At 44.3% G+C, this 26,791-nt stretch overlaps 2 protein-coding genes across 2 annotated transcripts in view; both read left to right on the top strand.

Annotated features, from left to right (window-relative positions):
* The window catches only part of KLC4 (kinesin light chain 4), a 230,714-nt gene that overhangs the window by 188,532 nt on the left and 15,391 nt on the right, over window positions 1–26,791 (top strand). Inside the window, exons 14-15 of the mRNA XM_030195691.1 lie at window positions 24,590–24,714; window positions 25,380–25,437. Of these exons, the coding sequence (XP_030051551.1) occupies window positions 24,590–24,714; window positions 25,380–25,437 (183 nt within the window). The remainder of the gene's footprint in view (window positions 1–24,589; window positions 24,715–25,379; window positions 25,438–26,791) is intronic.
* Window positions 7,365–11,444, top strand: LOC115465299. The gene is made up of 2 exons (XM_030195697.1): window positions 7,365–8,522; window positions 8,622–11,444. Exon 2 carries the CDS (start codon window positions 9,160–9,162, stop codon window positions 10,066–10,068), a length of 909 nt encoding a protein of 302 aa, XP_030051557.1. The 5' UTR covers window positions 7,365–8,522; window positions 8,622–9,159; the 3' UTR covers window positions 10,069–11,444.

Genomic DNA, 26,791 nt, shown 5'->3' on the forward strand with positions numbered 1-26,791 from the left:
AGGACTGAGAATCATATCAAGTTGTACTGAGAACTGATGAGTTGTTCCTTTTAATTGTACAGTATGTATGTATAACATAGGAAACACCTGGGGGGCAGTGAGTGCTTTGGTTTCTTGGTGCCATTTTTTAGTGCCTTCACTTTTGCAACTGTAATCTTGAAAAAAAAAAAAAAGGGAAGCCAGAACCAAGGCAATCTAGGAGGATTGCAGGGAGGTTGGTGGTAGGATGCTTTTCTTCCCGCCCTTCTCCTCTGATGACGGTGCAGTCTGAGAAGCCGTGCCGTATGGTCTCCCTTAGCACCGGCTTACACAGGGTTTGCGAGGAGGTGAGGTCCAGTTCTGAGCAGGTGGCAGATTTGGGTATTCTGGTGGCGGTAGGGGAAGCTACGATTCCTGGGCTGACAGCTGAAGGGTCAGAGGTGCAGAGCACTCCTTCCCATGCCACAACGGACGCAGTTTTGGCGGGAAGGTCCGCCATGTTGCTTCCGCCGCTGGTCCCTTCTTTCTCTGAGGAGCCACTGGTGATGTCGCGGCAGGACTCCTCAGGGGCTTCAGCAGCTACTCCATCAGGCTTATTGCCTGAAGCGAGGAATTTCTCCTGATGTTGCAGCGGGTTCTCCGGACCCTTCTCCATGGGATGGGCCCTTGGAGTCTGCAGTTGAGGCACTCGGGTCCAAGAGGCCACGTCTGGCTGGCATTAGGGTGTTATTAGGAAGGGTATGGAGTCCAGGTGTGCGGATGTTATAATGCCGTTGTATCGCTCCATGGTGCGACCGCACCTGGAGTATTGTGTTCAGTACTGGTCTCCGTATCTCAAAAAAGATATAGTAGAATTGGAAAAGGTACAGCGAAGGGCGACGAAAATGATAGTGGGGATGGGACGACTTTCCTATGAAGAGAGGCTGAGAAGGCTAGGGCTTTTCAGCTTGGAGAAGAGATGGCTGAGGGGAGATATGATAGAAGTGTATAAAATAATGAGTGGAATGGATCGGGTGGATGTGAAGCGACTGTTCACGCTATCCAAAAATACTAGGACTAGAGGGCATGAGTTGAAGCTACAGTGTGGTAAATTTAAAACGAATCAGAGAAAATTTTTCTTCACCCAACGTGTAATTAGACTCTGGAATTCGTTGCCGGAGAACGTGGTACGGGCGGTTAGCTTGACGGAGTTTAAAAAGGGGTTAGATAGATTCCTAAAGGACAAGTCCATAGACCGCTATTAAATGGACTTGGAAAAATTCCGCATTTTTAGGTATAACTTGTCTGGAATGTTTTTACGTTTGGGGAGCGTGCCAGGTGCCCTTGACCTGGATTGGCCACTGTCGGTGACAGGATGCTGGGCTAGATGGACCTTTGGTCTTTCCCAGTATGGCACTACTTATGTACTTATGGCATGGAGTATCTGGAGAAGGCTCTCTTCCTTGGTTCAGATCCTCTGGTAGATGCGGAGGCGGAGGGGGGAGAATTTTGGGATGCAGAATCCCTGGATGAACCCTCAGCGGCTCCCTTAGGTGAGGATCCTTTGGTAGTACGCATTTTTAGAAGGCAAGAGCTGTCCTCCCTGTTGGCAGAGGTACTTCAGATGCTTAAGTTGTCAGAAGATCCCCCTCAGGTGTCCCAGAAAAGGGACCTGTTTCTTAAGGGGGTTTGTAGACCTCCACAAACCTTTCCTTATCATGAGGATTTGAAGGAACTGGTGGAGGCGGAATGGCTAGTTCCCGATTTGCATTTACGAATCAGTTTTGCCATGGCTCGCCTTTATTAGCTCCCTCATAAGTACATAAGTATTGCCATACTGGGAAAGACCAAAGGTCCATCAAGCCCAGCATCCTGTTTCCAACAGTGGCCAATCCAGGTCACAAATACCTGCCAAGATCCCAAAAAAGTACAAAACATTTTATACTGCTTATCCCAGAAATAGTGGATTTTCCCCAAGTCCATTTAATAATGGTCTATGGACTTTTCCTTTAGGAAGCTGTCCAAACCTTTTTTAAACTCTGCTAAGCTAACCACCTTTACCACATTCTCTGGCAACGAATTCCAGAGTTTAATTACACGCTGAGTGAAGAAAACTTTTCTCTGATTAGTTTTAAATTTACTACATTGTAGCTTCATCGCATTCCCCCTAGTCCTAGTATTTTTGGAAAACGTAAACAGACGCTTCACATCTACCTGTTCAACTCCACTCATTATTTTATAGACCTCTATCATATCTGTCCTCAGCCGCCTTTTCTCCAAGCTGAAGAGCCCTAGCCACTTTAGCCTAGTGGAGTGGCCTAGTGGTTAGTGCAGTGGATTTTGATCCTGGGAAACTGAGTTCGATTCCCACTGCAGCTCCTTGTGACTCTGGGCAAGTCACTTAACCCTCCATTGCCCCTGGTATTTATTTATTGCATTTGTATCCCACATTTTCCCACCTTTTTGCGGGCTCAGTGTGGCTTACAATACATTATGAGTGATGGAAGTACAATTTGTTACAATTCGGTTATGGATTACATTGTGAAGAGTTATACGAGACAAAATCAAAGTATCTTTAAGGAATACAGCAAAATACAAAATAATATACAAAATATACAAAATAAGTATCTGAATATATGTAAACCACTTTGAATGTAGTTGCAAAAAAAAAAACCCTCAGAAAGGCGGTATATCAAGCCCCATTTCCCTTCCCTTTCCCCCTCATAGGGAAGTCGTCCCATCCCCTTTATCATTTTCGTCACCCTTCTCTGCACCTTTTCTAATTCTACTATATCTTTTTTGAGATGCGGCAACCAGAATTGAACACAGTATTCGAGGTGCTGTCGCACCATGGAGCGATACAAAGGCATTATAACATCCTCATTTTTGTTTTCCATTTCTTTCCTAATAATACCTAACATTCTATTTGCTTTCTTAGCCGCAGCAGCACACTGAGCAGAAGATTTCAACGTATCATCAACGACAACACCTAGATCCCTTTCTTGGTCTGTGACTCCTAACGTGGAACCTTGCATGACGTAGCTATAATTCAGGTTCCTCTTTCCCACATGCATCACTTTGCACTTGCTCACATTAAATGTCATCATCTGCCATTTAGACACCCAGTCTCGTAAGGTCTTCTTGTAATTATTTATAATCCTCCTGTGATTTAACTACTTTGAATAACTTTGTGTCATCAGCAAATTTAATTACCTCACTAGTTACTCCCATCTCTAGGTCATTTATAAATATGTTAAAAAGCAGCGGTCCCAGCACAGACCCCTGGGGAACCCCACTAACTAACCTTCTCCATTGAGAATACTGACCATTTAACCCTACTCTCTGTTGTCTATCTTTTAACCAGTTTTTAATCCACAATAGAACACTACCTCCTATCCCATGACTCTTCAATTTCCTCTGGAGTCTTTCACGAGGTACTTTGTCAAACGCCTTCTGAAAATCCAGATACTCAATATCAACCGGCTCACCTTTATCCACGTTTGTTCATCCCTTCAAAGAAATGTAGTAGATTGGTGAGGGCAAGATTTCCCTTCACTAAATCCATGTTGACTTTGTCTCATTAATCCATGCTTTTGAATATGCTCTGTAAACATGAGGAGAACAAAAACAAATTATTTTTCTTATTTAGGCAATAGGACCTAGACCGCCCCACAGGTAGTCAATACTTCATTATTTCCCTTAATCCAAGAGGTCATTTGACAATCTTCTTTGATCCAACAAAGCTTTTCAATTGTTCAGGTTCATAGAAAATGTACTTATTATCCAAGTATTTGATTAGACATTTACATGGATAGGCTAGCAAAAAGCTAGCTCCCAAAGCTTTAACTTCGTCTTTCAATAACAGAAACTCTCTTCTTTTTTCCTGGGTAAATCTAGTGACGTCTGGGTAGATCCACAAGCGAGATCCCAAAAAAGTTTTTTGAGCATTTTTAAAGTACAGTTTCATAATTGAATTTAGGTCTTGCTCAAAGACCAGAGAAACTAGCAAAGTTGAACGGGTATGAATTTCAGGTAATGAATTTTCATGAAAAGCCGTTAAATTTTGTAATCCATCCTCTTGCATTCCCTGTGCTTCTGATTTTCTCCTTTGTTCCTCCATTTTCTTCTGTGGAATTGGAAGGTAATATATTTTATTTATAGGAGGAATCATCTCGGGGGAACAATTGAGAACCTCAGTAAGATATTTCTTAAATAATTCTAAACCACTCAGTTCAACCATTTTTGGGAAATTTAATACTCTCAGGTTAAGTCTCCTATTATAATTCTCCAGTTGATTTATTTTACTATGAATAAAGGTTTTATCCTTTATTAAGGAGAGAGTTGTATTTTTTATAGAAGAAATTTCTTGTTGAAATATATCATTCTGTTTAATAGTATCTTGTTTAATTTTTTCAAGAGAATCTTGCAAAGAATCTACTTTAGTCACTAGAGAAGCTGTATCAGCTGCTGCCTTTAGAACTGTTTGATTCAAAGTTTTTAACATTGCCCATATGGCCTCAAGGGTTACCTCCGTGCGAGCTTCCTGCTCTTGTTGTTGAAAACCTCTCCCGTTCGCTGCCTCCGCAGTGCCAGCCACCGAATAATCCTCAACGTCAACTTCGGACGTTGTTGGAGAATCCACCGCTTCTCGGTAGTTCGCGGGACACGGAGGTGGGGAAATATCCGGTGAGGATAGAGTGATGGTATCCTGTTCCAGCGAAGCCGTCGCTCCTCCGACCCCTTCCACAGCGGAACTCCTCACCGCTATCACCCGTGGCGTGCTTGTGGCGAAAGCGTCGAGGGTCGACTGGACCAATCGAGTGGTCGTCGCTGCGGGTGGTAAGCTCTTGACCACCCCTTTCCTTTTAGTATGGGGCATTTTAGTTGAAGAAATCTTGTTTTTAAATCAAAAAAAAGGAAAAAGGTCCAGGGAGACTCGACGAACGCTCTCAAGCTGCGTCCGCCATCTTGAAACTCCCCCCCATGCTCGATTTTTATTTCTAACAATTTTTATTGATAACCAGACATACAAACAGCATCAACAATTGTAATATGCAAACGTCAGGCACCAAAAGTTGCTGAACAATAGACTTAGTATTAATGTCAGTCATCAAACTTTATCAATTTTCTCCCCCTCCCTTCCCCTAATATCATCAAACAATATAGTGGGAATACAACCGTACATCTCCCCCATTACCAACACGTAACAGTCTCCTCCCTATCCCACCCCACTCATCCTCTGACTTTCAGAGTAAGTGGCCGTCCAACCTCTGTGGAGAACGCTTTGCCCTAGCCAATATGTCATCCTGCTATGTGTCATCTTCCAGTTGTTAACAGCATGAAGTTTCAGGTGAGGGACCTTGCACTCTTAGGACCCCTCAACCCTTTGTTCGGTCAACCATTAAGGATATGCCACTGATTAGTGAGAAATCAATCTCTAGTTGTCCCGAAAACAAACATATATCTCCATGCATTTAACTTATATAATAGAAATCAAACAAAATAAAACATGGAAAAGAAAATAAGATGATACCTTTTTTATTGGATATAACTTAATACATTTCTTGATTATGTCCAATAAAAAAGGTATCATCTTATTTTCTTTTCCATATTTTATTTTGTTTGATTTCTATTGATAACCTTAAGAGTGGACTAACACGGTTACCATGCTCCTCAACTTGTATAATAAAATGAGGACTCAATACCCCCCAGAACACTAGTCCCCCCCCCCCTCCCCTCTCATTCACACTACATTCATCCCAAATCATTCAACATCTGGCTTCTAGACCATGGCGAGATTATGTTTAAATAGGATCCCCACACTCTAATAAAACTCTTCCTCCTTTTCCCAGTGTTGCGGGCCCCTTGCACCACGCTTGATTTTAATGATAAATTACATATTACTAACAATAGTTCCACCAGTTCATTTGTCAATTCTGTCAGTACTCTGGGATGAATACCTTCCGGTCCAGGAGATTTGCTACTCTTCAGTTTAAAGAACTGCCCCATTACATCCTCCAGGTTTACAGAGAATTCATTAAGTTTCTCCGACTCGTCAGCTTCGAATACCATTTCTGGCACCGGTATCCCACCCAAATCTTCCTTGGTGAAGACCAAAGCAAAGAATTCATTTAATCTCTCCGCTACGGCTTTGTCTTCCCTGATCGCCCCTTTTACTCCTCGGTCATCTAGCAGTCCAACTGATTCTTTTGCCAGCTTCCTGCTTTTAATATACCTAAAAAAAATTTTACTATGTGTTTTTGCCTCCAACGCAATCTATTTCTTGAAGTCCATCTTAGCCTTCCTTATCAGCGCTTTGCATTTGACTTGACATTTCTTATGCTGTTTCTTATTATTTTCATTTGGTTCCTTCTTCCATTTTCTGAAGAATTTTCTTTTAGCTCTAATAGCTTCCTTCACTTCACTTTTTAGCCATGCCGGCTGTCGTTTGGTCTTTCGTCCTTCTTTTTTAATACGCGGAATATGTTTGCCCTGGGCTTCCAGGATGGTGTTTTTGAACAGCATCCACGCCTGATGTAAATTTTTTACCCTCGCAGTCGCTCCTCTAAGTTTTTTTTTCCAACGTTTTTCTCATTTTATCATAGTCTCCTTTTTTAACGTTAAATGCTAACGTATTTGATTTCCTATGTATACTTCAAATCTAATATCAAATCCGATTATATTATGATCACTGTTATCAAGTGGCCCCAGCACCATTACCTCCCGCACCAGATCATGCGCTCCACTAAGGACTAGGTCTAGAATTTTTCCTTCTCTCGTCGGCTCCTGTACCAGCTGCTCCATAAAGCTGTCCTTGATTTCATCAAGGAATTTTACCTCCTTAGCATGCCCCGATGTTACACCTCTCCCTCGAGAACCACGCCACATCCATCACAAAGAAAATGTTTACAATGATGTGGATATTGAAATGCGTAAAACCATATCTACCCCTGAAAACATTCCAGAACTTGGTGCAATCCACGGTACTTATCCACGTTGATTACTGTAACAGTATTTTCTTAGGCTGCAAAGCCCACATCCTGAAAAAAATTCAAACTGCCCAAAATACAGCAGCGAGACTCATCTTTGGCAAATCATGCTTTGAGAGTGCAACTCCTCTTCATGCAAAATTACACTGGCTCCCCATCAAAGAGCGCATCAACTTCAAAGCCCACACTTTAATCCATAATATATTACACGGTGAATCTCCGGACTATATGACAAATCTGGTTGACCTCCCAGCAAGAAACATGTCTGTATCTTCGCGACATTACCTCAACCTGCACTACCCCAACTGTAAAGGTCTCAAGTACAAAACGTATTTTGGATCCAATTTCTCCTTCCTGGGCAGCCAACTCTGGAATGCACTCCCTAGATCTATCCGAGCAATCCATGACCATCTACCATTCAGGAAAGCACTAAAAATCCACTTATTCAAGCAAGCCTAACCAAAAGACCCAGATTAACCTTATAAACCCATTTACCTAACACACACCGAAGAGACAACGACACTGACCATCTTTATCTCCCACCTTACCCCCTCTCCATCATCTATCTCTACCTACCCATTCATACTATCACTATGCTATACTTAGTTTCTTACCATGTCTAAAAATTCTGTATTACCTACTACTGTGTAAGCTGCATTGAACCTGCTTTTAGTGGGAAAGTGTGGGATACAAGTGTAATAAATAAATAAATACATAAATTTACCCAGTCAATATCGGGGTAATTGAAATCATCCATTATTATTGTGTTGCCCAGTCTTAGATGTAGTCAGGTACGGGTATACCCTGGAGTTGCGCCATCCGCTTCCAGTTGCCTTTCTTGTTTCTCCTTGCAAGTCACCGCTGAATGCCAGAGCTGTATGTCAGACCCTGGATCGTCTTCTGGCTCTGTGGGCCGTGGTTCCCATTTCCCCAGGCGAGAGAGGTTCTGGCAGGTATTCCATTTACTTTGTCGCACCCAAGAAGGCGGGCTCCTGGCATCTGATTCTGGACCTAAAAAGTGTGAGTCAGGCTTTGTGGGTGTTGCCCTTCTGCATCGAGACCCTCAAGTCGGTTATCATGGCAGTTCAGCTGGGGAAGTTTCTCACGTCCTTAGATTTTACAGAGGTGTACCTTCATATTCCTATTCTTCTGGACCATCAGAAGTTTCTTCGCTTTGCAGTCCTGGGAGAACATTTCCAGTTTTGAGCAATGCCCTTCGGGCTTGCTACAGCACCACGGACCTTCTCCAAGTTGGTGGTGGTGGTAGTGGCTCAGTTGCGTTGGGAGGGGATCTTGATGCATCCCTACTTGAACGATTGGTTAATCGGGGCAAAGTTGGCAGAGGAAAGCTGGACAGCCTCAGGTCGAGTGGTTCTCTTTCTCCAGCAGTTGGGATGGATTGTCAATGCATCCAAGAGCTTGCTGGTTCCCTCTCAGTCTTTGGAATTCCTGGGAGTGCGTTTCAATACACACAAGGGCTTGGTGCACCTTCTGGCAGTGCACATCCTGAAGATCCAGTCCCAGGTACGTTGGTTGCTGGCGATCCAGGCTCCGTCAGCGTGGGATATTTTGCAGGTGCTGGGGTCTATGGTGGCATCCATCGAGGTGGTGCCATGGGCACGGGCACATATGAGGCCTCTTCAGGCAACCCTCCTGGCTCGATGGTCCCCTCAGGTGGACTCTGTCTCATGCAGAGTTTCTCTCCATCGTCCAGTGCGGCTCAGCCTTCAGTGGTGGCTGGATTGTCATCATCTGAGCCGGGGCATGTCCCTTGACACTCCGGACTGGGTGTTAGTAATAATGGATGCCAGCCTGACTGGGTGGGGAGCCCAGTGTCAGTAACAAGTTGCTCAGGGCTCCTGGTTGGCAGAGGAGTCTTGCTGGTCCATCAATTGTCTGGAAACCAGGGCAGTTTGTCTTGCTCTATTGCATTTTCAGCCGATGCTCCTGTTTCACGATGTCCGAGTTCTCTCCGACAGTGTGACAGCAGTCACTTACGTCAGTCGATGGGGAGGGGGGGACCAAAAGCTCTCTCTTAGCGCAGGAGGTGGCGTTGATCATGGCCAGAACGTCCGGCTTCTCTTGGCAGCACATGTTGTGGGAGCATCCAACCTACAGGCGGATTATCTAAGTTGGCATCATCTGGCTCCAGGGGATCGGGCGTTAGCCCCATTCGCCTTTCAGCTCATTCGATCAGTGGAGCACCCCAGTAATGGATCTGATGGCCACAGCAGAGAATGCCAAGGCTCCATGGTTTTTCAGCCGCAGAAAGGAGCTGTTGTCGGAGGGTCTCAGTGCGTCGGCACAGCCCTGGCCTCATCGAGTCCTCTTGTTTGTGTTTCCTCCGTGGCCACTCCGGTCGGGTTCTTCAGTGTATCCAGGGTCATGTCGGTTGCGTGATTCTGGTGGCTCCCGATTGGCCGTGTCGACCATGGTATGCGGATCTCGTGCGGTTGCAAGTGGACTCTTCACTTCCTCTTCCCTCGGAGGAGGGTCTGTTGGTTCAGGGACCCACCCAGATGCCCGACGTGGCTCGATTCTCGCTTACGGCTTGGCTGTTGAGTGGGCACGACTGTTGAAGAAGGGCTACTCGGTGGCAGTGGTGCATACCCTTCTGAGTTCCAGGAAGCGGTCCGCTTCCTTGGCTTATGTTCGGGTTTGGCATGTTTGTGAGGCTTGGTGCGAAGAGCAGGAGGTGCAGCCATTGAGGGCCTCCATTGGTTATCTACTAGAATTTTTACAGGGAGGTCTGCAGAAAGGATTGTCGCTGTCCTGCCTGTTGGTTCAGTTGCCTTTGGGTTCAGTTGGCGGTGCTTGCCTGTTTTTTGGGGGTCCGCTTCAGGGAAAATCGGTAGCCCTTCATCCAGATGTCTCTCATTTGTTCCAGGGGGTTAAGCGATTGCGCCCTCCCATACGCCCTGTGGTCCCTTCCTGGGACTTGAATTTGGTGCTGTCAGCTTTGGTTCAAGCCCCGTTTGAGCCCAGGCTACGCTTAAGGATCTTACGCTTAAGGTGGTCTTTTTGGTGGCTATCACTTCGGTGCTGTGTATTTACGAGTTGCAGGCTCTGTCGTAAGCCATGTCGACCAGTCTATTTCCTTGCCTTCCTTCCTGGGGGATGAGTCCCCTCGGTTGTATAAGCTGGATGTTCGTCGGGCTTTGCGTTGCTGTTTGCGTTAGTGAACTTTCAGAAGTCTGACCGCCTCTGGATCTTGTTTGGGGAACCTCGAAAAGGGGGAGGCAGCTTCCAAGGCTTCCATCGCACATTGGATCAAGGAGGCAATTTCTTCCGCATACCTGTTGTCGGGCAAACAGGTGCCCACGGTTCTTCGGACATATTCTACACATCCGCAGGCTTCTTCCTGGGCAGAACACTCTCTCATTCTGCCACAGGACATTTGTAAGGCAGCGACTTGGTCCTCACTGCATTCCTTTGTCAAGCATTACAGTTTGGATGTGCAGGCATGAGGGGATGCTTCCTTTGGGGCATCCGTCTTGCTCCGGGGGCTTTCCCACCCTCTGTGAGTACTGCTTTGGTACTTCCCACTCATAGGGAATGGTCTGGAGAAGACGATAAGGAAGGAGAAATTAGGTATTACATGCTAATTTGCTTTCCTTGAGTCTCTCCAGACCATTCCTGAGCCTACCCATCTTCTGTCTGGGATTGCAACTGCATCTGTGTTTTTTTATTAAAGTTTGTTCCAGTTATTCTTTTTGGTGCTCTTTTCCTTCTGGGAGCTCAATTTCTGGTGGTGTTTTAAGCGTTCAGTTCCTTGTGGTTGAAGGTTTTTCTTTTTGTTGTTTTTTTTTTTTTAGGTATTGCTTGGCTATTCAAACTACTGAACAGGTCAGGGTTGCACAGTCCCTTATACAGGAGCGCTGTTCAATAACTCTGTCTCCCTCTGCTGGTAGGAGTGCATATTACCCACTCATAGGGAATGGTCTAGAGAAGGAAAGCAAATTAGCAGGTAAGACCTAATTTCTCCATTCTAGAGAATCGTGCCAGTTTTGATTTGTACTCATTACTGGAGTTACTGGTGTGGCATTCTGTCGAGTTTAGTGGTAATGACAGACACCAGGTCCTCCCTCCTGTGTTAGAGCAGATTCATTAACTGATGTTATCAAATAGTTCTAGTAGTAGTTTTATTGAAGGGTAGTAATGTTAGCATATGTCCAGCGAACTTTGATTGTTTTTTTAATTTAACAAAGTTTACTGGGCATACGCGAACATTACTTCATGTAACTGAGAGGGATTGGCCAAGATTTAGTTTTAACACAGACTAATTGCAGTTTGCAACCAACATTTCTTAAAATTTGAGCTCCGATGTTGAAACATGGCCACATCAGGTTTTTATTGATCACTAAAGGGCTTTTATTGCCATACTGGTGGTTCTCTTCATCTTTCTGTATTGTTTCCTGATTTTGGTCACTGTGATAGCATGAGTGGGCATGGGCTGAAGGACCTCCACAAACACAGCTAGAACACGGTTTAAAGTGAGCAAAAATACTTTTAATAGGGTGGTTCAAACAGCCTGTTCCCCCTCACAGGTTGCTAGCTCAATATCACACCAAAAACACTTGGAGTTCAAGCAAACAAATAAAAGGAACCTGGTTCCTGACATACCACAGAGGATTCACAGTTTGCACAGGCAATAACAGGTAAATGTGATTGCAAGAAACAGGTGAAAGACTTGGCTTCTGCCAAACTATCGAGATCCAGAGTTCGTGTTCAAACAAGAACCTTTTCCTACTTTGGCCTGTCTTATAGTACTATTTCCTCTCCCTTCCCTCCCATCCACAAGCAGCTTGCTCCCCTTCTGTCCCTTCCCCTCCCAGGCCTACCTTGCAGCCCTGGTGGTCTAGTGGTCTTTTTAGGACAGGAAAGAACCCCACTCTTTCCTGCCCACTGCTGCTGAGCTCCCTGCTGCCACCATTTCATGAAAATGACTGCTGAGACTTCAGTCGGTGGCCTCGCAAGACTTCTGCAAAGTCTCGCCAGTCATTTTAAGAACTGGCGGTAGTGGGGAGATCTCACCGGCAGCAGGCAAGAAAGAGTGGAGTTGTTTTCTGTCCCGAAGAGGCTACTAGACCACTAGGGTGTACTACGGTAGGCTTGGGGAGGGGGGAGAAGGCCAGCCCGTCCATCTGTCAGCCCGCTAGCCCAGAAACCCGGACAAACGCGGGAAAATAACGCCCAGACCCCTGACAGTCCCCTGAAAAGGACGACGTGTCTGGGGAAATTGAGACGTACGGTAACCCTAAATGAAAGGAACTCCTCTGGAATCAAGCCATGGAAAATAATTCTGCCCCAGTATGGCTGTTCTTATGTTCTTAAATTCCTGTTTCCAGTGAGGCAGGACATGTCAGAGGGATGGCTGTAGGGCTAGCTGCAGCCCGTATGTATGAATCGCCACCACTACAAGCGACCTCTAGCCGTAAAAATAAGTTTTAATGTAGATAAATATTGAAAGAAAGGGAGAGATGCGTGATTGAAGATTGGGGGAAGAGGAGCGAAAGGAGAAATACCAGACCTCAGGCAAGGGAGGGGAGGGGAATGGAGGGAGACGTGCTGGACAGAGGGAAGGAGAAAGAAATGCTCCACCACAGGGGATTGAGGGTGCGGTATTCTGTTTGCATTTATTTTCTTTGCAGAGACCTATAGCAGTGATTCCCAAACCTGGTCCTGGAGGCACCCGAACCAGTCAGGTTTTCAGGATCTCCACAATGAATATTCATGAGAGAGATTTGCATGCAGTCCTGTTTTACCAGTAAAAGGTCACGGATTTGATATACTGTCTTTCTGTGGTACAGCCAAAGTGGTTTACATTTATTACATGCAGGTACCAGTGTACTGGCATTTTAGGGCCCAGTGCTGTCTATTCGAGGATAGGTTCTGTGCTGTTTGAATCATAGGAATTAGTGCTGCTGTTGCATAGCATAATTGTTACGTGTATGCTGAATTAGTATTTTTTTTTTCCAGGTTTTGTCTGGTAGTGAAGAGATTCATGTTGCTATTGCTCAGATGGCATGAGAATCAGATTATTTTTTTGTATGGTGACTTCCATGGAGAAATTTGCTAGTTCTGATCTGTACCTGTTGTTGTATGGAGGTTGGAGTTTTATGGATGCAGATCATGTTTACATTTAACTTGTAAAAACTGCTATACCGTGTCAGTCGAAAGCTCCATGAGGGTCATGTATGCAGTATGTTACATATGCCAGCATTGTCCGTCTGGTGTGTCCCAGTTGAGAATCATTCAACCTCAGCAGCACTTAGAAAGCAAAACAGCATACAGATCACAGATCTTTCCAAACTGATACCTTGGAAATATCACTAGAAAAACTCACTCACTGACCTTCAGTCTTACTCATTGTAGTGGGTCACCCTTGGCATATCTGAGTGCAATCCAAAGAAACAAGTTGATTATACTTAAGCAAAGTAATGTAGAATTTATTTATTTGTTACAAATAAAATGCTTGCTTTTAAAAGACATCTGATTTCTGTCATTTATCGGAATCAAAAGTATAGGAGTGTGGTAGCCGTGTTAGTTCACCCTTAAGGTTATCAATAGAAATCAAACAATATAAAACATGGAAAAGAAAATAAGATGATACCTTTTTTATTGGACATAACTTTATACATTTCTTGATTAGCTTTCGAAGGTTGCCCTTGTTCGTCAGATCGGAAATAAGCAAATGTGCTAGCTGACAGTGTATATAAGTGAAAACATTCAAGCATTACTATGACAATCTGACAGGGTGGGAGGATGAGGGTGGGTCGGAGGTATGCATGGGGACATCAAAGCATATCATTGATATTCTAACAGGATGGGTGTGGATAGGTGAGGGGTGGGGTGATCAACAGAGAAATACAGCTTTACGGTTTATAATGGGCTAGGAACCCCAGATCCCTGTTAAGTCCTTTCTGTTGGGTGTTAAAATATTCAATCATTCTGACTTCAAAAGGTCTTACGTTCTTGTATGGTTTTAAAGTTACCTTTCAGGATTCTCACTGTGAAGTCACTGGTACAATGTCTTGTTAAGAAAGGACTTAACAAGGATCTGGGGTTCCTAGCCCATTATAAACCATAAAGCTGTATTTCTCTCCACCCCTCACCTATCCACACCCATCCTGTTAGAATATCAATGATATGCTTTGATGTCCCCATGCATACCTCCGACCCACCCCCATCCTCCCACCCTGTCACACTGTCATAGTAATGCTTGAATGTTTTCACTTATATACACTGTCAGCTAGCACATCTGCTTATTTCCGATCTGACGAAGAAGGGCAACCTTCGAAAGCTAATAAAGAAATGTATTCGGAATCAAAAGAAACTTCACAAATGTTGAGATAGCAGCGTTAGTCACACACACAGAGAAAGAGAAAGACCAGCAATGCAACAGATCAGTACAATAACAGAAGCTATGGGGTACCATTCTGTAGACAATTATCTGCCTGACTGAAGCAGGTCAACTATCCACAGGGTCACCTTGAGTCAACACTTCACAGCAACAACATGTTCTGATAACATATCTGAGACCAGATAGATAACTGTACATCATCAACTTGCAAGCATTGAGGGACAGCCAATTGTGAGTTATAGTTAGTAACCAGTGTTTCTGATGTCCTCAGATTGAACACAAGCTTACTTTTCCTATTGTCAGTTGCTGGTTAATAGCTTTCATACAGTGTTTTGATCATAGCCAGTATATATAGAGTAAACCAGCATTTATATCCATTATTATTCTTAGTTCACAAGTAAATATTAATCAATATTGCAGTCAAGACAGATCCTTGTGAGACTCCTGTCTACAGTGATATCCTATTTGCAATATTGCCATTTACTCTACGTGATTTATCTAAAAGACTTGTTTGAAAGCCTTTTGAGATCAAAAAGCCTATCAAGGTGGTTTTCCACAACTTACTACTGAAAATATCAAATGTTGATAAAATTAAAAAATAAAGAGGTTGTGTTTGTACATGACTTTCAAGGTATGATAAAACCAGGAAATAACATTGGATTAAAGATGTAGCTGATAGAATCTTTCAACTAAAATATAATGAAGAATAGTATTGAATATCCTGGACCACCATAAGTTATTGTCTACTGGAATATAAACTTAACTACACATCAAACACAATTGATACAATCATCATTGAAACCAAAGGAGCTTTCTTCAAAACACCTTTTGTTTCTAATAGGAATCACTTTGATGAGAAAATTCAGTCCTTTAAGCCCTTATGCTGCTTTAGGCTTACATGTAGTTTTTCTTTAACTGGTATATACTCAGAATCCATCCTAAGTTTTGACTAAAAATGGTATCAATGTTTGCTCTCGGTCAATAAATGTACTAGTCTTCTATTTTAAACCACACATGGTTCTCGCATATTTTTACATTGTATTAATGCCTGGATCATATGTCTAGAACAGACAGTGCTGTCGGACAAATATCTTTAAAGAAGAAGTATTTTGTTTAAATAGCATAAAGCATCTCTAAATGAAATAGATCTGAAGTTGTTGAAAATGTGCCAGTGCTAATGTGTTCTACCTCTAAAAATTCTTATTTAAATTTTTTTCTCCAGTGGTGGGCATATATTAAACTTAGATTGTGAGCCTTCTAGGGACAGAGAAAGTACCTGCGTATAATGTGTACAGTTCTGCCCTCTAGGGACAGAGAAAGTACCTGCGTATAATGTGTACAGTGCTGCCCTCTAGGGACAGAGAAAGTACCTGCGTATAATGTGTACAGTGCTGCCCTCTAGGGACAGAGAAAGTACCTGCGTATAATGTGTACAGCGCTGCCCTCTAGGGACAGAGAAAGTACCTGCGTATAATGTGTACAGCGGTGCCCTCTAGGGACAGAGAAAGTACCTGCCTATAATGTGTACAGCGGTGCCCTCTAGGGACAGAGAAAGTACCTGCGTATAATGTGTACAGTGCTGCCCTCTAGGGACAGAGAAAGTACCTGCGTATAATGTGTACAGTTCTGCCCTCTAGGGACAGAGAAAGTACCTGCCTATAATGTGTACAGTGCTGCCCTCTAGGGACAGAGAAAGTACCTGCGTATAATGTGTACAGTGCTGCCCTCTAGGGACAGAGAAAGTACCTGCCTATAATGTGTACAGCGGTGCGTGCGTCTAGTAGCGCTATAGAAATGATTAATAGTAGTAGTAGGACAGGAGATAGTGGATTTAGTGAGGAAAGATGAGAAGCTCTGCCTTGGCCATGTTAAGTTTCAGGTGGTGGTGGGACATCCAGGCAGAAATGTCAGACAAACAGGCCTAGATTTGAGCCTGGATTCCTGATGATATTTCTGGTGTAGAGGGGGACATAAGAATAGCTGTACTGGGTCAGACCAATGGCCCATCTAGCCCAGAATCTTGCGTGCAATGTTGCTACTATTTGGGTTTCTGACATGTATTTGTGACCTGGATTGCCCACTGCTGGAAACAGGATACTGGGCTGGATGGACCATTGGTCTAACCCAGTATGTCTGTTCTTATCTTCTTATTTTATGTTTAATTGACTAGATCTACAGTACATAGCATTACAATAATTAAGTGTGCTCCGAATTAAATAATGTACTGAATGTAGACCAAGCACCAATTAGTACCAGGATACTTAAGTGCTATGTATGACCCATCTGGGTTATCTGCATTGACAAAGGAAACCTCCTCCAGTAGAGACAAAGGAGGTATGTATTGACAGGGCCGCTGAGAGTGTGGGGGTGGGGGGGAAGATTCCCTGGGCCTAGCCTTCAAGGGGGGCCCTGCACCAGGGTCAGTCTCTCTCCGGGACCTGGGTGATTACGTTAATGCAGTGACCTGGGTCCTGGCAGAAAGGAGCAGGAGAGTGACAGACCAAGGGAGTAGCAGATGCAGGAAGGGGAGGGAAGTTGGAGGCTGTGGCAGCCCTTCCCCAGTACTGGCTCTGTCTCTCTGTGGCCTTGTGTATTGAATCTACTTTTTGAATGAACTAATTTGCTAGGTCAGCTTTCAGAGGCAACACTAGTTTTGAAGTAACATCATAAAGTTTCCTGCTCCAGTTACTGCTAGCATGAATAATTCTCAAAGTATGTACACTTAGCTATTCTAACCCTCCTTACTGACACTGGTGCTCTTTATAAGCTACAAGGCAGTAGGCTTTTAATGTTTATTTATTTAGATTTCGCTCACACCTTTTTCCGTAGTAGCTCAAAGTGAGTTATATTCAGGTACTCTGGATATTTCTCTGTCTCAGGAGGACTCACAATCTAAGTTTGTACCGGAGGCAATGGAGGGTTACGTGACTTGCCCAAGATCACAAGGAGCAGCGGTGGGATTTGAACCGGCCACCTCTGGATTGCAAGATGGGTGCTCTAACCACTAGGCCACTAATTTCCACTCTCTGCCCTTGTTACTTCAGTAAATCCAAACCTTGCAATACCAGGAATGAGCAAGATAGAATTTATTGATTGTGCAGCCAAAGGGGGCCTCTTCACCTATGCTGTAAATACATACCCACCCACCCTCCACCTGGGGTGCTCATCGGATTATTCCAAATTACAATTTATAGCCCTCCAATGTGTTCAGAATCAGGCTCCATGTATTGCTGCCTTTCAACATGAAGGCTTTACTGGTGCTTGAGAGTGAGACTATCCAATGTCAACTTCAGCTCCCACCACCCCCCAGCAAAACTTAGCATCCCCACCCTGTCTTGCTGCAGTGTTCTTTTGGATTATAGTTTATTAGGTATCACATATAACACAAATCGGTTTACAGTCAAAATACAAAAAGGAACATGTACTGTGCTTATTGCAAAGTGCTAAAGTCATTTTTTGTTTGTTGGAAAAGATGTCTTCTAGCGATGATGAGGCACGTAGTTTAGATTTAAGTTTTTAGATGTTTCTATTATAATTCTCCTGAATGAAGGAATTCTTGTTTGTAATCCGCTTAGAATCTGCTCTGCCTTAGTGGAATACAAGAATCGTGTAGTATAGTAAAGAAGAAATAGGACAAAAACAAGAACAGCAGAGAGGTTGGGGCAGAAAGATAATATGCATGGGGGGAGAGAGGAAAGAGGAGTGCGACCAGAACCTGAATGCGTTGCCAGAGGCTGTGCGAGACTTGGGTAAGCAAACCGAAGAGGCCTTGACACACATCCCCAGGAAGCAAGTTCCACAGGGAGGGTGCTAAATAACAATAATAATAATTAAAAAAAAGGCACACTGCCTTGTGGAGTCAAAGTGTGTGTGTTTTATGGGGGGAATAAATAGACAGCTCTTGTGTAAGGAATACATCGTTCTCACTGGTGTGTGAGGGATGAGTAGTGATGAGAGCACTGCGTACATCTTGTAGCACTATAGAAATGATAAGTAGTAGTAGTATGAGAGGTAGGAAGGCAATGCTGCTATGAAATTCCATACGAGCAAGTGTTAATAATTTAAAGTGAATTCTAACCGAATTGGCAGCCAATATTGAACTAGAAGGGGAGTAACATGGTCATATTTTGTTGTAGAATAAAGAATCCTAATGGCAGTGTTCTTCACAGAGTGCAGTTATTTAAGCAAATGTGAAGAGGGCAGCATGTTACAGTAATCCAGTAATCTCCGTGGGGGAAGGGAAGACACTGTATAGTGGAACTTAGCAAGTAAAATGTTGTAATAATACTATTGGATTGTGGTTCAATAACAGTTTGATTATGAGTGTGACTGTTGCGTAGACTGGAAGAATTCTTCTGCTTTAGGCAGACATAAAAACCTTCACTTGAGCCCGCTGGAACCAGATCCCTGGCAGGGAACTTACAAGCCATAGGGGAAGGGTATGTTTGTGCAGCGCTGCGTATGCCTTGTAGCGCTATAGAAATGCTAAATAGTAGTAGTAGTAGTATATCAAGTCCCATTTCCCCTAGGGGGCATGCGATGAAACTACACTGTAGTAAATTTAAAACAAATTGGAGAAAACTTTTCTTCACCCAACGCGTAAACTCTGGAATTCGTTGCCAGAGAACGTGGTGAAGGCGGTTAACTTGGCAGAGTTTAAAAAGGGGTTAGACAGTTTCCTAAAGGATAAGTCCATAAACCACTACTAAATGGACTTGGGAAAAATCCCCAATTCTAGGAACAACATGTATAGAATGTTTGTACGTTTGGGAAGATTGCCAGGTGCCCTTGGCCTGGATTGGCCGCTGTCATGGACGGGATGCTGGGCTCGATGGACCCTTGGTCTTTTCCCAGTGTGGCATTACTTATGTACTTATGTCCTCTACTTGGCTCACTTTTATTACATAGAGCAGTGATTTAACCTATTGTGATGTCATAGTGGCTCATTCCACCAATAAGAGCCAACCTCATTAGTGATGTCACAATGGCTTGATTGTATAGAATGTTTGTACGTTTGGGAAGGTCGCCAGGTGCCCTTGGCCTGGATTGGCCGCTGTTGTGGACAGGATGCTGGGCTCGATGGACCCTTGGTCTTTTCCCAGTGTGGCATTACTTATGTACTTCCCCTTCCTTTTGAGTGTGTTATAGGCTTGTTCAAGGGTCTTTCTCAAAAACATCCAGATAAAACCAAACCCCTGCACTGGGCCATCGTTTATTAGAGTGATTATATTTCCTCTTACTGGCCTTTATCCCCCTGAGGCTAAAAAAGGAGGGAAGATCTGGACTGCACTTCTGAGGCAACATCCTGCCACTACGACCTCCCCTGAAGGGGGAGCAGCAGACACTCACCCACCTCCCTTTTCAGATAAGGAAAAAAAGTCAGCTCCCCTAGCTTCTTCAGTTATTAATGTGCATTCCTCCAAAGGGGATATTCTCTGGGACAAACTCTATTTGCTATATAAGATGTTTTCCCTTATATGGTAAACTGGCCCCACCCAGTGTATCCCCAGGATGAACCATGAGGGGCAAGATGAGGGCCAGAGGCAGGAGCAAGTGGGTATCCCAGGGGAGTGCACGGGTACCTTGGGCAGAGGTTGAATTGGTAGGGGGATGCCACTACGAACACCAGGAAATGGGGTTTGCATTTTTTAGTGTGAGAGATTGAAGGTACCAGGGGGAGAGGGGTGGGGGTGCGACTAGACACCAGGGATTATTTTTTGGGAGTCAAGGGGAGGGGATGCTTCTATTTACCAGGGAGTGGGGGGGTGGAGGTACATGGGGATAGGATCAAGTGGGTAAGGGGGTGCCACTAGACACCAGGGAGTGGGGGGGGGGGGGGGTTGCCACTAGACAACAGGAATTATTATTTTTAGTCAAATCGTTGTATCGGGTGGGGGGGGGGGGGGGGAGGCCTGCCCAGAGCTGATGCAGATCCACTCAAGTTTTTTTTTTTTTTTTTTTTTAATGTCGCCCTTCCTGTCAATGCCTGAACCAGTCACCACTTAGGCACTGACATTTTACAATGAGCTGTGGATTACTGTTGCAATTTTAACATGGCAATAATTTGCATGCTCTTTGATTTATAGCATGCCATGAAAGTTTTATGACAATTTCACAGTAGAGCTGCGGCTTTCACCATCACCCCTTAAGTAAGCTGGTGCCTACCCTTCCCCTATGGCTTGTAAGTTCCCTGCCAGGGATCTGGTTCCAGCGGGCTCAAGTGAAGGTTTTTATGTCTGCCTAAAGCAGAAGAATTCTTCCAGTCTACGCAACAGTCACACTCATAATCAAACTGTTATTGAACCACAATCCAATAGTATTATTACAACATTTTACTTGCTAAGTTCCACTATACAGTGTCTTCCCTTCCCCCACGGAGATACACAAGACCTGCACTCATACGATGTGGATGTGGTATGAAATACTAAACCCCAGCCTTGGCTGACCTCTAGAGCCATAGACGTCTATCCGACATTGTTCTCAATTTCCCACTACTGGGGTTCCCATCGAAGCCCTCTCCAGGCCTTGTAAGGGACATAGTCTGGCACAGGCTTCACTTCCCCATGGCTGGAGCTGCCCATCATAAATGAGCTTATAGCTGTTGATGTGTTAAGTTTTGATACTATCCTTTTTCTATTTAGGGATCCTTTGTGTGTATCCCACGCATTGTTTAATTCTATCACTGTTTTATCCAACACCCATATCACCCATGTGAAAAACTAGCTGCTTCCTTAGTTACTCACAACCAACCAACTGACCATATTTAATAGATAATTAGATTCAACTGATTAAACTCTGACTTGACTGCAGCCAACTCTGCTGAATCTAAACCTCACTCTATAGTGAACCTTACTGTGATAGTGAAGTAGTTTACCACAAAGTTTCTACGAGAGCGCTATAGTTGTGAAAGGGTTACAAAACCATCTCAAAAGATTTGGGACTCCACTGACCACAGTGAGAGCCATTACCTCCAAATGGAGAAGACTTGGCACAGTGGTGAAACTTGGAGAAGAGACAACTGAGGGGGAGATATGACTGAGATCTGTAAAACGATAAGTGGAGTGGAATAGGTACATGTGAATTTATGTGAATTGATGGTTTACTCTTTCAAAAAGAACAAATGATAAAGGGGATGGGCTGACTTCCCTATGAGAAAATGCTAAAGCGGCTAAAGCTCTTCAGCTTAGAGAAAAGACTACTGAGGGGAGATATGATAGAGGTCTATAAAATAATGAGTGGAGTTGAACAGGTAGACGTGAATCGCTTGTTTACTCTTTCCAAACATACTAGGACTAGGGGGCAAGCGATGAAGCTACAAAGTAGTAAATTTAATACGAATCGGAGAAACTTTTTCTTCACTCAACGTGTAATTAAACTCTGGAATTCATTGCCAGAGAATGTGGTAAAGGCGGTTAGCTTAGCGGGGTTTAAAAAGGGTCTGGACGGCTTCCTAAAAGAAAAGTCCATAGACCATTATTAAATTGACTTGAGAAAATCCACTGCTTATTTCTGGGATAAGCAGCATAAAATGAGTTGAACGTTTTGGGGATCTTGCCAGGTATTTTTGACCTGGATTGGCCACTGTTGGAAACAGGACACTGTGTTTGATGGACCTTTGGTCTGTCCCGGTGTGACAATACTTATGTACTAGGGCAGGGCATGCTGATTGGGTTTTCAGGATATCCATGAGAGAGATCAGCATGCACTTCCTCCTTGGTATGCAAATATATCTCGTGCATATTCATAGTGGATATCCAGAAAACACGATGGGACTTGGTGTGCCCTGAGGACTGGGTTGAGAAGGTCTGGAGTAGGGGACACTCCATGAAGGTTCATATTGGCACATTTAAAAACATATAAGAGAATATATGTTTTTACTTAGCATATTGTTAAGCTCTGGAACTCATTGTCGGATCAAGTGGTAAAACAGTGTAGCTGGATTAAAAAAAAAAGTTTGGGCAAATTCCTGGAGGAAAAGTTCATAAACTGTTATGAAGTTAGACCTAGGGAAAGCCACTACTTATCCCTGAAGCATGGGCTCTTGCCACTGTTTGGGATTCTGCCAGGTACTTGTAATCAAGATTGGCCACTGTTAGAAATAGGATACTGGGCTTGATGGACCTTTGGTCTAATCCATTGTGGCAATACTCATGTACTTATCACAGAAAAACGGAGAAAAAAAAGATGTGGTAAGTGATTTAGAGGAACTGGGTTGATCGTGGTGGGAGGGGGGAAGTAGTTTGTATCCAGGAACTGAGTGAGGGGCTTGTGTTTGTGGTACAATAAACACCTGAGTGTCTTGAAGTAGATGAAACCATACACAATAGCACCTTTCCAACACTCGGGTATAATAAATCTGTGCAGAATAAAAAATTGTATATATTTGTGACCATCAACTGCAGGGCTATGATGTCGATTCAGCCAAATATAAAGCTTATGGCTTGCCCAGTAGATACTGCATCATTGCTCACTCAATTATATAGAAAAAAATGAGGTGAAATATAACTTGTCTTAATTAAACAAAGGCAGCACCAGTTTGAGCGCTGGCTCTGCTTCAGGGTCCACTTTCTGTCACCATCACTGCCAAGACATTTCCTTCAGATGTTTTTTATTTTCTGGATCGATTTACCATGCCTGACTGTTGGGAAGGTGTTAAAGTTATTTCCCACACCTAGTTTGGACTTTCCTATATACTGCTGAAATCAATGAAAGGCCTAAGAGAATTATCACTACTGCTGCAAGAAGGAGACTGCTCATACATGACTCGTAGTAGAGAATGACATGGGGACAAAGTTTGTCCCCACTCTGTCCCTGTTCCGTCCCCGCAGATTCTGTCCTCATCTAAAGTAGCCTTGAACCAGGGGCGTAGCCAGACTTCAACAGTAGGGGGATCCAGAGCCGAGGTGAAGGGGCACATTTTAGCCCCCCCTGGCACCGCTGACCCCCCCCCCCCCCACCAGCCAGACAGCCATTGCCGACACCCTGCCCCGCCCACCTACCATTGCCGACACCTCCAACAAATTTGACTCCCCCCCCCCCCGCCGATGACCCTCTCGACCCCCCTGCCCGCCGTTGCCTACCTTTGCTGGTGGGGGACCCCAACCCCCGCCAGCCAAAGTCTTCTTCCTTCGTTTGGTTTCTGACTGAGTCTGACGTCCGACGTCAGACTCACAGAAACAGAATGAAGCCTTGCAATCTGCAGGGCTTTGTTCTGTTTCTGTGAGACTGACGTCCTGCATGTTGTACATGCAGGACGTAAAAGAAACCAAACAATGGAAGAAGACTTCGGCTGGCGGGGGTTGGGGTCCCCCACCAGCAAAGGTAGCAGGCAGCGGGTTGGTGGCGGGAGGGGGGGTTGGGATGGTCGCCGGCAGGGGGGTCCAGGCCCAAATCTACGAGGGCCCAGGCCCCCGTGGCCCCATAGCAGCTACGCCCCTGCCTTGAACACTTAATGATTTTATATTTAAATCTTTTTATTAAAGTATGAAAAGGAACAATATGCTGTGCAACTGTTGTGTATAAATTACAAATAGAAAACAATAATAATAACTAGCAGCTATAATAACCCTCCCACCACTCTTCCATCCCTAACAATGGCTGACTTCTACTACCCCAAGGAATCCTAATCCACCCTATTAAAAAGTCCAGGGGTACGAAATACAACCCATTCTGTATGCCCTAGAGGGGAGAAATATGCCCTTTGAAGCACTGTTATGATTTTTTAATCTGTGGATGGATAAGAAGTCATCAACAATCTCAGGATTGAGTCTAGCTCTGCTGACTTCCACAGTCCTTCCTGCAATAGAAGATGTCTTCTTAGAAGATGTGTTGGTAGCAGGATGTACAGGATCCCTCATGCAAATTTTGCCAATTGTGGCCAGCTTGTTTTTCCAAAAAATGAAAACATCATTGCCTGCATCACTTGAACATAAATAACTGTCCAATTCATTAATAGCCTTCAAAATAGAGAATGACACGGGGACAAAGTTTGTCCCCATTCCTACGGGCTCTGTCCCCTTCCCGTGCCATTCTCTAACTTGTAGGAATGAGACAGCCCCTGATGTGTCTGTGGCATGAGCTTGTAGCAGGAGTGAGTGTCCCAGCCTGTGAGAGGGTGAGCGAGTGAGCAGCCTTACTATAAATAGTATCTCTTTGCACTTTCCCAATTCCTCTCCCAATGTTCTGCTGCAGCAGTGATGTTGCAGCCTTGGGGCAGTCTCGCACTGCAGTTTGGGGGTGTTGGCAGAATGAACAGTGCGGCTCTGTATCTACTCGGCAGGATGGGAGTGGTACACTGCAGCGCAGCGGCTCTTTCGGAAAGATACGAGATGCGCTCAGAAGAAGCAGTGAAATGCTAGTGAAGAAACTACAAGGAAATGGGCCTCTGGAATCCAGAAATACTAAGTATGACTCATGAAGCCATCAGCCTACAATCCTGGTCTCCTTCCTTCCCTCCCCAGCTGCTTCTCTCCATAACTCCCTGCCTTCATTCCCATTTGCTCCTTTGTTGTTCTCATTGTGATTTGCCTCTCTGTGGCCTGTGCTTCTCTCTGTGTCTTCCTTTCTCTTAACGCACTAGTAGTGTTCCTCTCCCCAGGGTGGGAATCCCTCAGAGAACTACTCCTTCCCATCCAGGCCTTTCTCCCTTCCTGCCCCTCCAGCTTTCCTGTTGTGCACAAAGGAAAGGGAGAGACCTGTTCCTTCATTGCCAGGAAGTCCAGGGACAGAGAAAGGGCAAAAACAGATCCACTGCAACCTCTGGGGGGAGGAGGGAGAAGACAGTTTCCTACATTTACCAGGGGGAGAGAGTAGAAGGGGAAAAGGAGAAATCCAGTCTTGCAACCCCTAGGAGAGAGTGGAAGGGAAGAAGAGAGAAGATTCATTGCTGCACACTCAAGGAGAGAAAGCAGAGAGGATGAGGAGAGACCCACAAAGAGAGGGTCTCTTCATTCATTCCTTTATTCCCAGGAGGATAGAAAGGAATCTGATGCTCTCTTGGTGGGGGGATAAAGGATAGGTCTAGGAAGCACTGACCTCTGACACTTGCTTTTCTGTTTGATTTTTTTCAGCATGAAACGAGCAGCTTCACTGAGCTACCTAAATAAATCCAGCGATGAGTCCTTGGAGGTAAGAAAGTTCATGAATATCCCTGTAGGGTGGTACAAGAGAGAGCCTGGATCCAATGGACAACATTTCCCTGTGCCTAGAGAGACAGGAGTTCCTCCATCCTTACTAAGGCCTTACTAAGTAGATGTTGACAGATAAGAACCACCTGGTATAGGTAAGGATATCTTCCAGCTGTTGTAGCTGTGGTCATCACCCTCCTACCCCCATGAGCTGTGCTAAGAATGTCTTCCACCTGTCAGCCTCACGGGTTTGAGCAGAGATGTAGGATATCGGGAACTGTGACCAAGTCAGCCTGCAGCCCGAGTTGGGAAAATGTCCTACCTTCCCCAGTTTTATCTGTGAATATGAACCTGTGGCATTTCACGTTGCTTGATTGCCTCTTCTCTTTGGGAGTCTAATTCTGCAAATGTATTTATTTATTACATTTATATCCCACATTTTCCCACCTATTTGTAGGCTCAATGTGGCTTACATAGTACCGGAGAGGCGTTACAGACTCCGGTGTAAACAAATACAAAGTGATGTTGTGCTAAGATAAAGTTCATGTGGCACAGCCACACTAGGGAATCGTACAACGGAAGAGTTGTGTTATGTGACCCAGTTGAGAGATTCTTCTGGCATGTAGTTAATGTGGGGATCTATATCAGTCTGAATTGTTTGGCTTTTCCAACTGGACCTTGCTTTTGTATATATTCACTGCTTCCTTTTTAAAGGTATTGCTATTGATATTTGTATGTTCAGAATTGGTGGTGTTAAGGTTTGTAGCGTAGGATTTGAGACGCTTCTTCTCAGGATTTAGTGTAACTTCATAAAGGGTTTTTTTTTGTACTAATGAACAGTTCATGTTTTCTGCTGCAAGGCCCATAGGAATAAAATGAGGCCTATGGAAAATAACATGAACTAATTGTTAGTAAAAGACCTCCACAGTATCTGGCAGTGAAAGGGTTTTGTGTTGCTGTTACTGAGGTGCTACCAGATTTCTTTCTGTGGAAAGGTATGTTCTGTATGCTACAGATTCCACAGTAGGTGGGAAAAAATCTTGATGTTGACAGGATGTGGTTTATGTTGCTGCAGGACAGCTGTTGGGCAGACTGTTTACTTGGAAATCCATCATCAAGAAACACTACTCACACTTACATACAAACATAGTAACATAGTAGATGACGGCAGAAAAAGACCTGCACGGTCCATCCAGTCTGCCCAACAAGATAAACTCATATGTACTACTTTTTGTGTATACCCTACTTTGATTTGTACCTGTCCTCTTCAGGGCACAGACCGTGTAAGTCTGCCCAGCACTATCCCCGCCTCCCACCACCTGCTCTGGCACAGACTGTATAAGTCTGCCCAGCAC

The sequence above is a fragment of the Microcaecilia unicolor genome, chromosome 3 (genome assembly GCF_901765095.1).
Source record: "Microcaecilia unicolor chromosome 3, aMicUni1.1, whole genome shotgun sequence".
Lineage (NCBI taxonomy): Eukaryota > Metazoa > Chordata > Amphibia > Gymnophiona > Siphonopidae > Microcaecilia > Microcaecilia unicolor.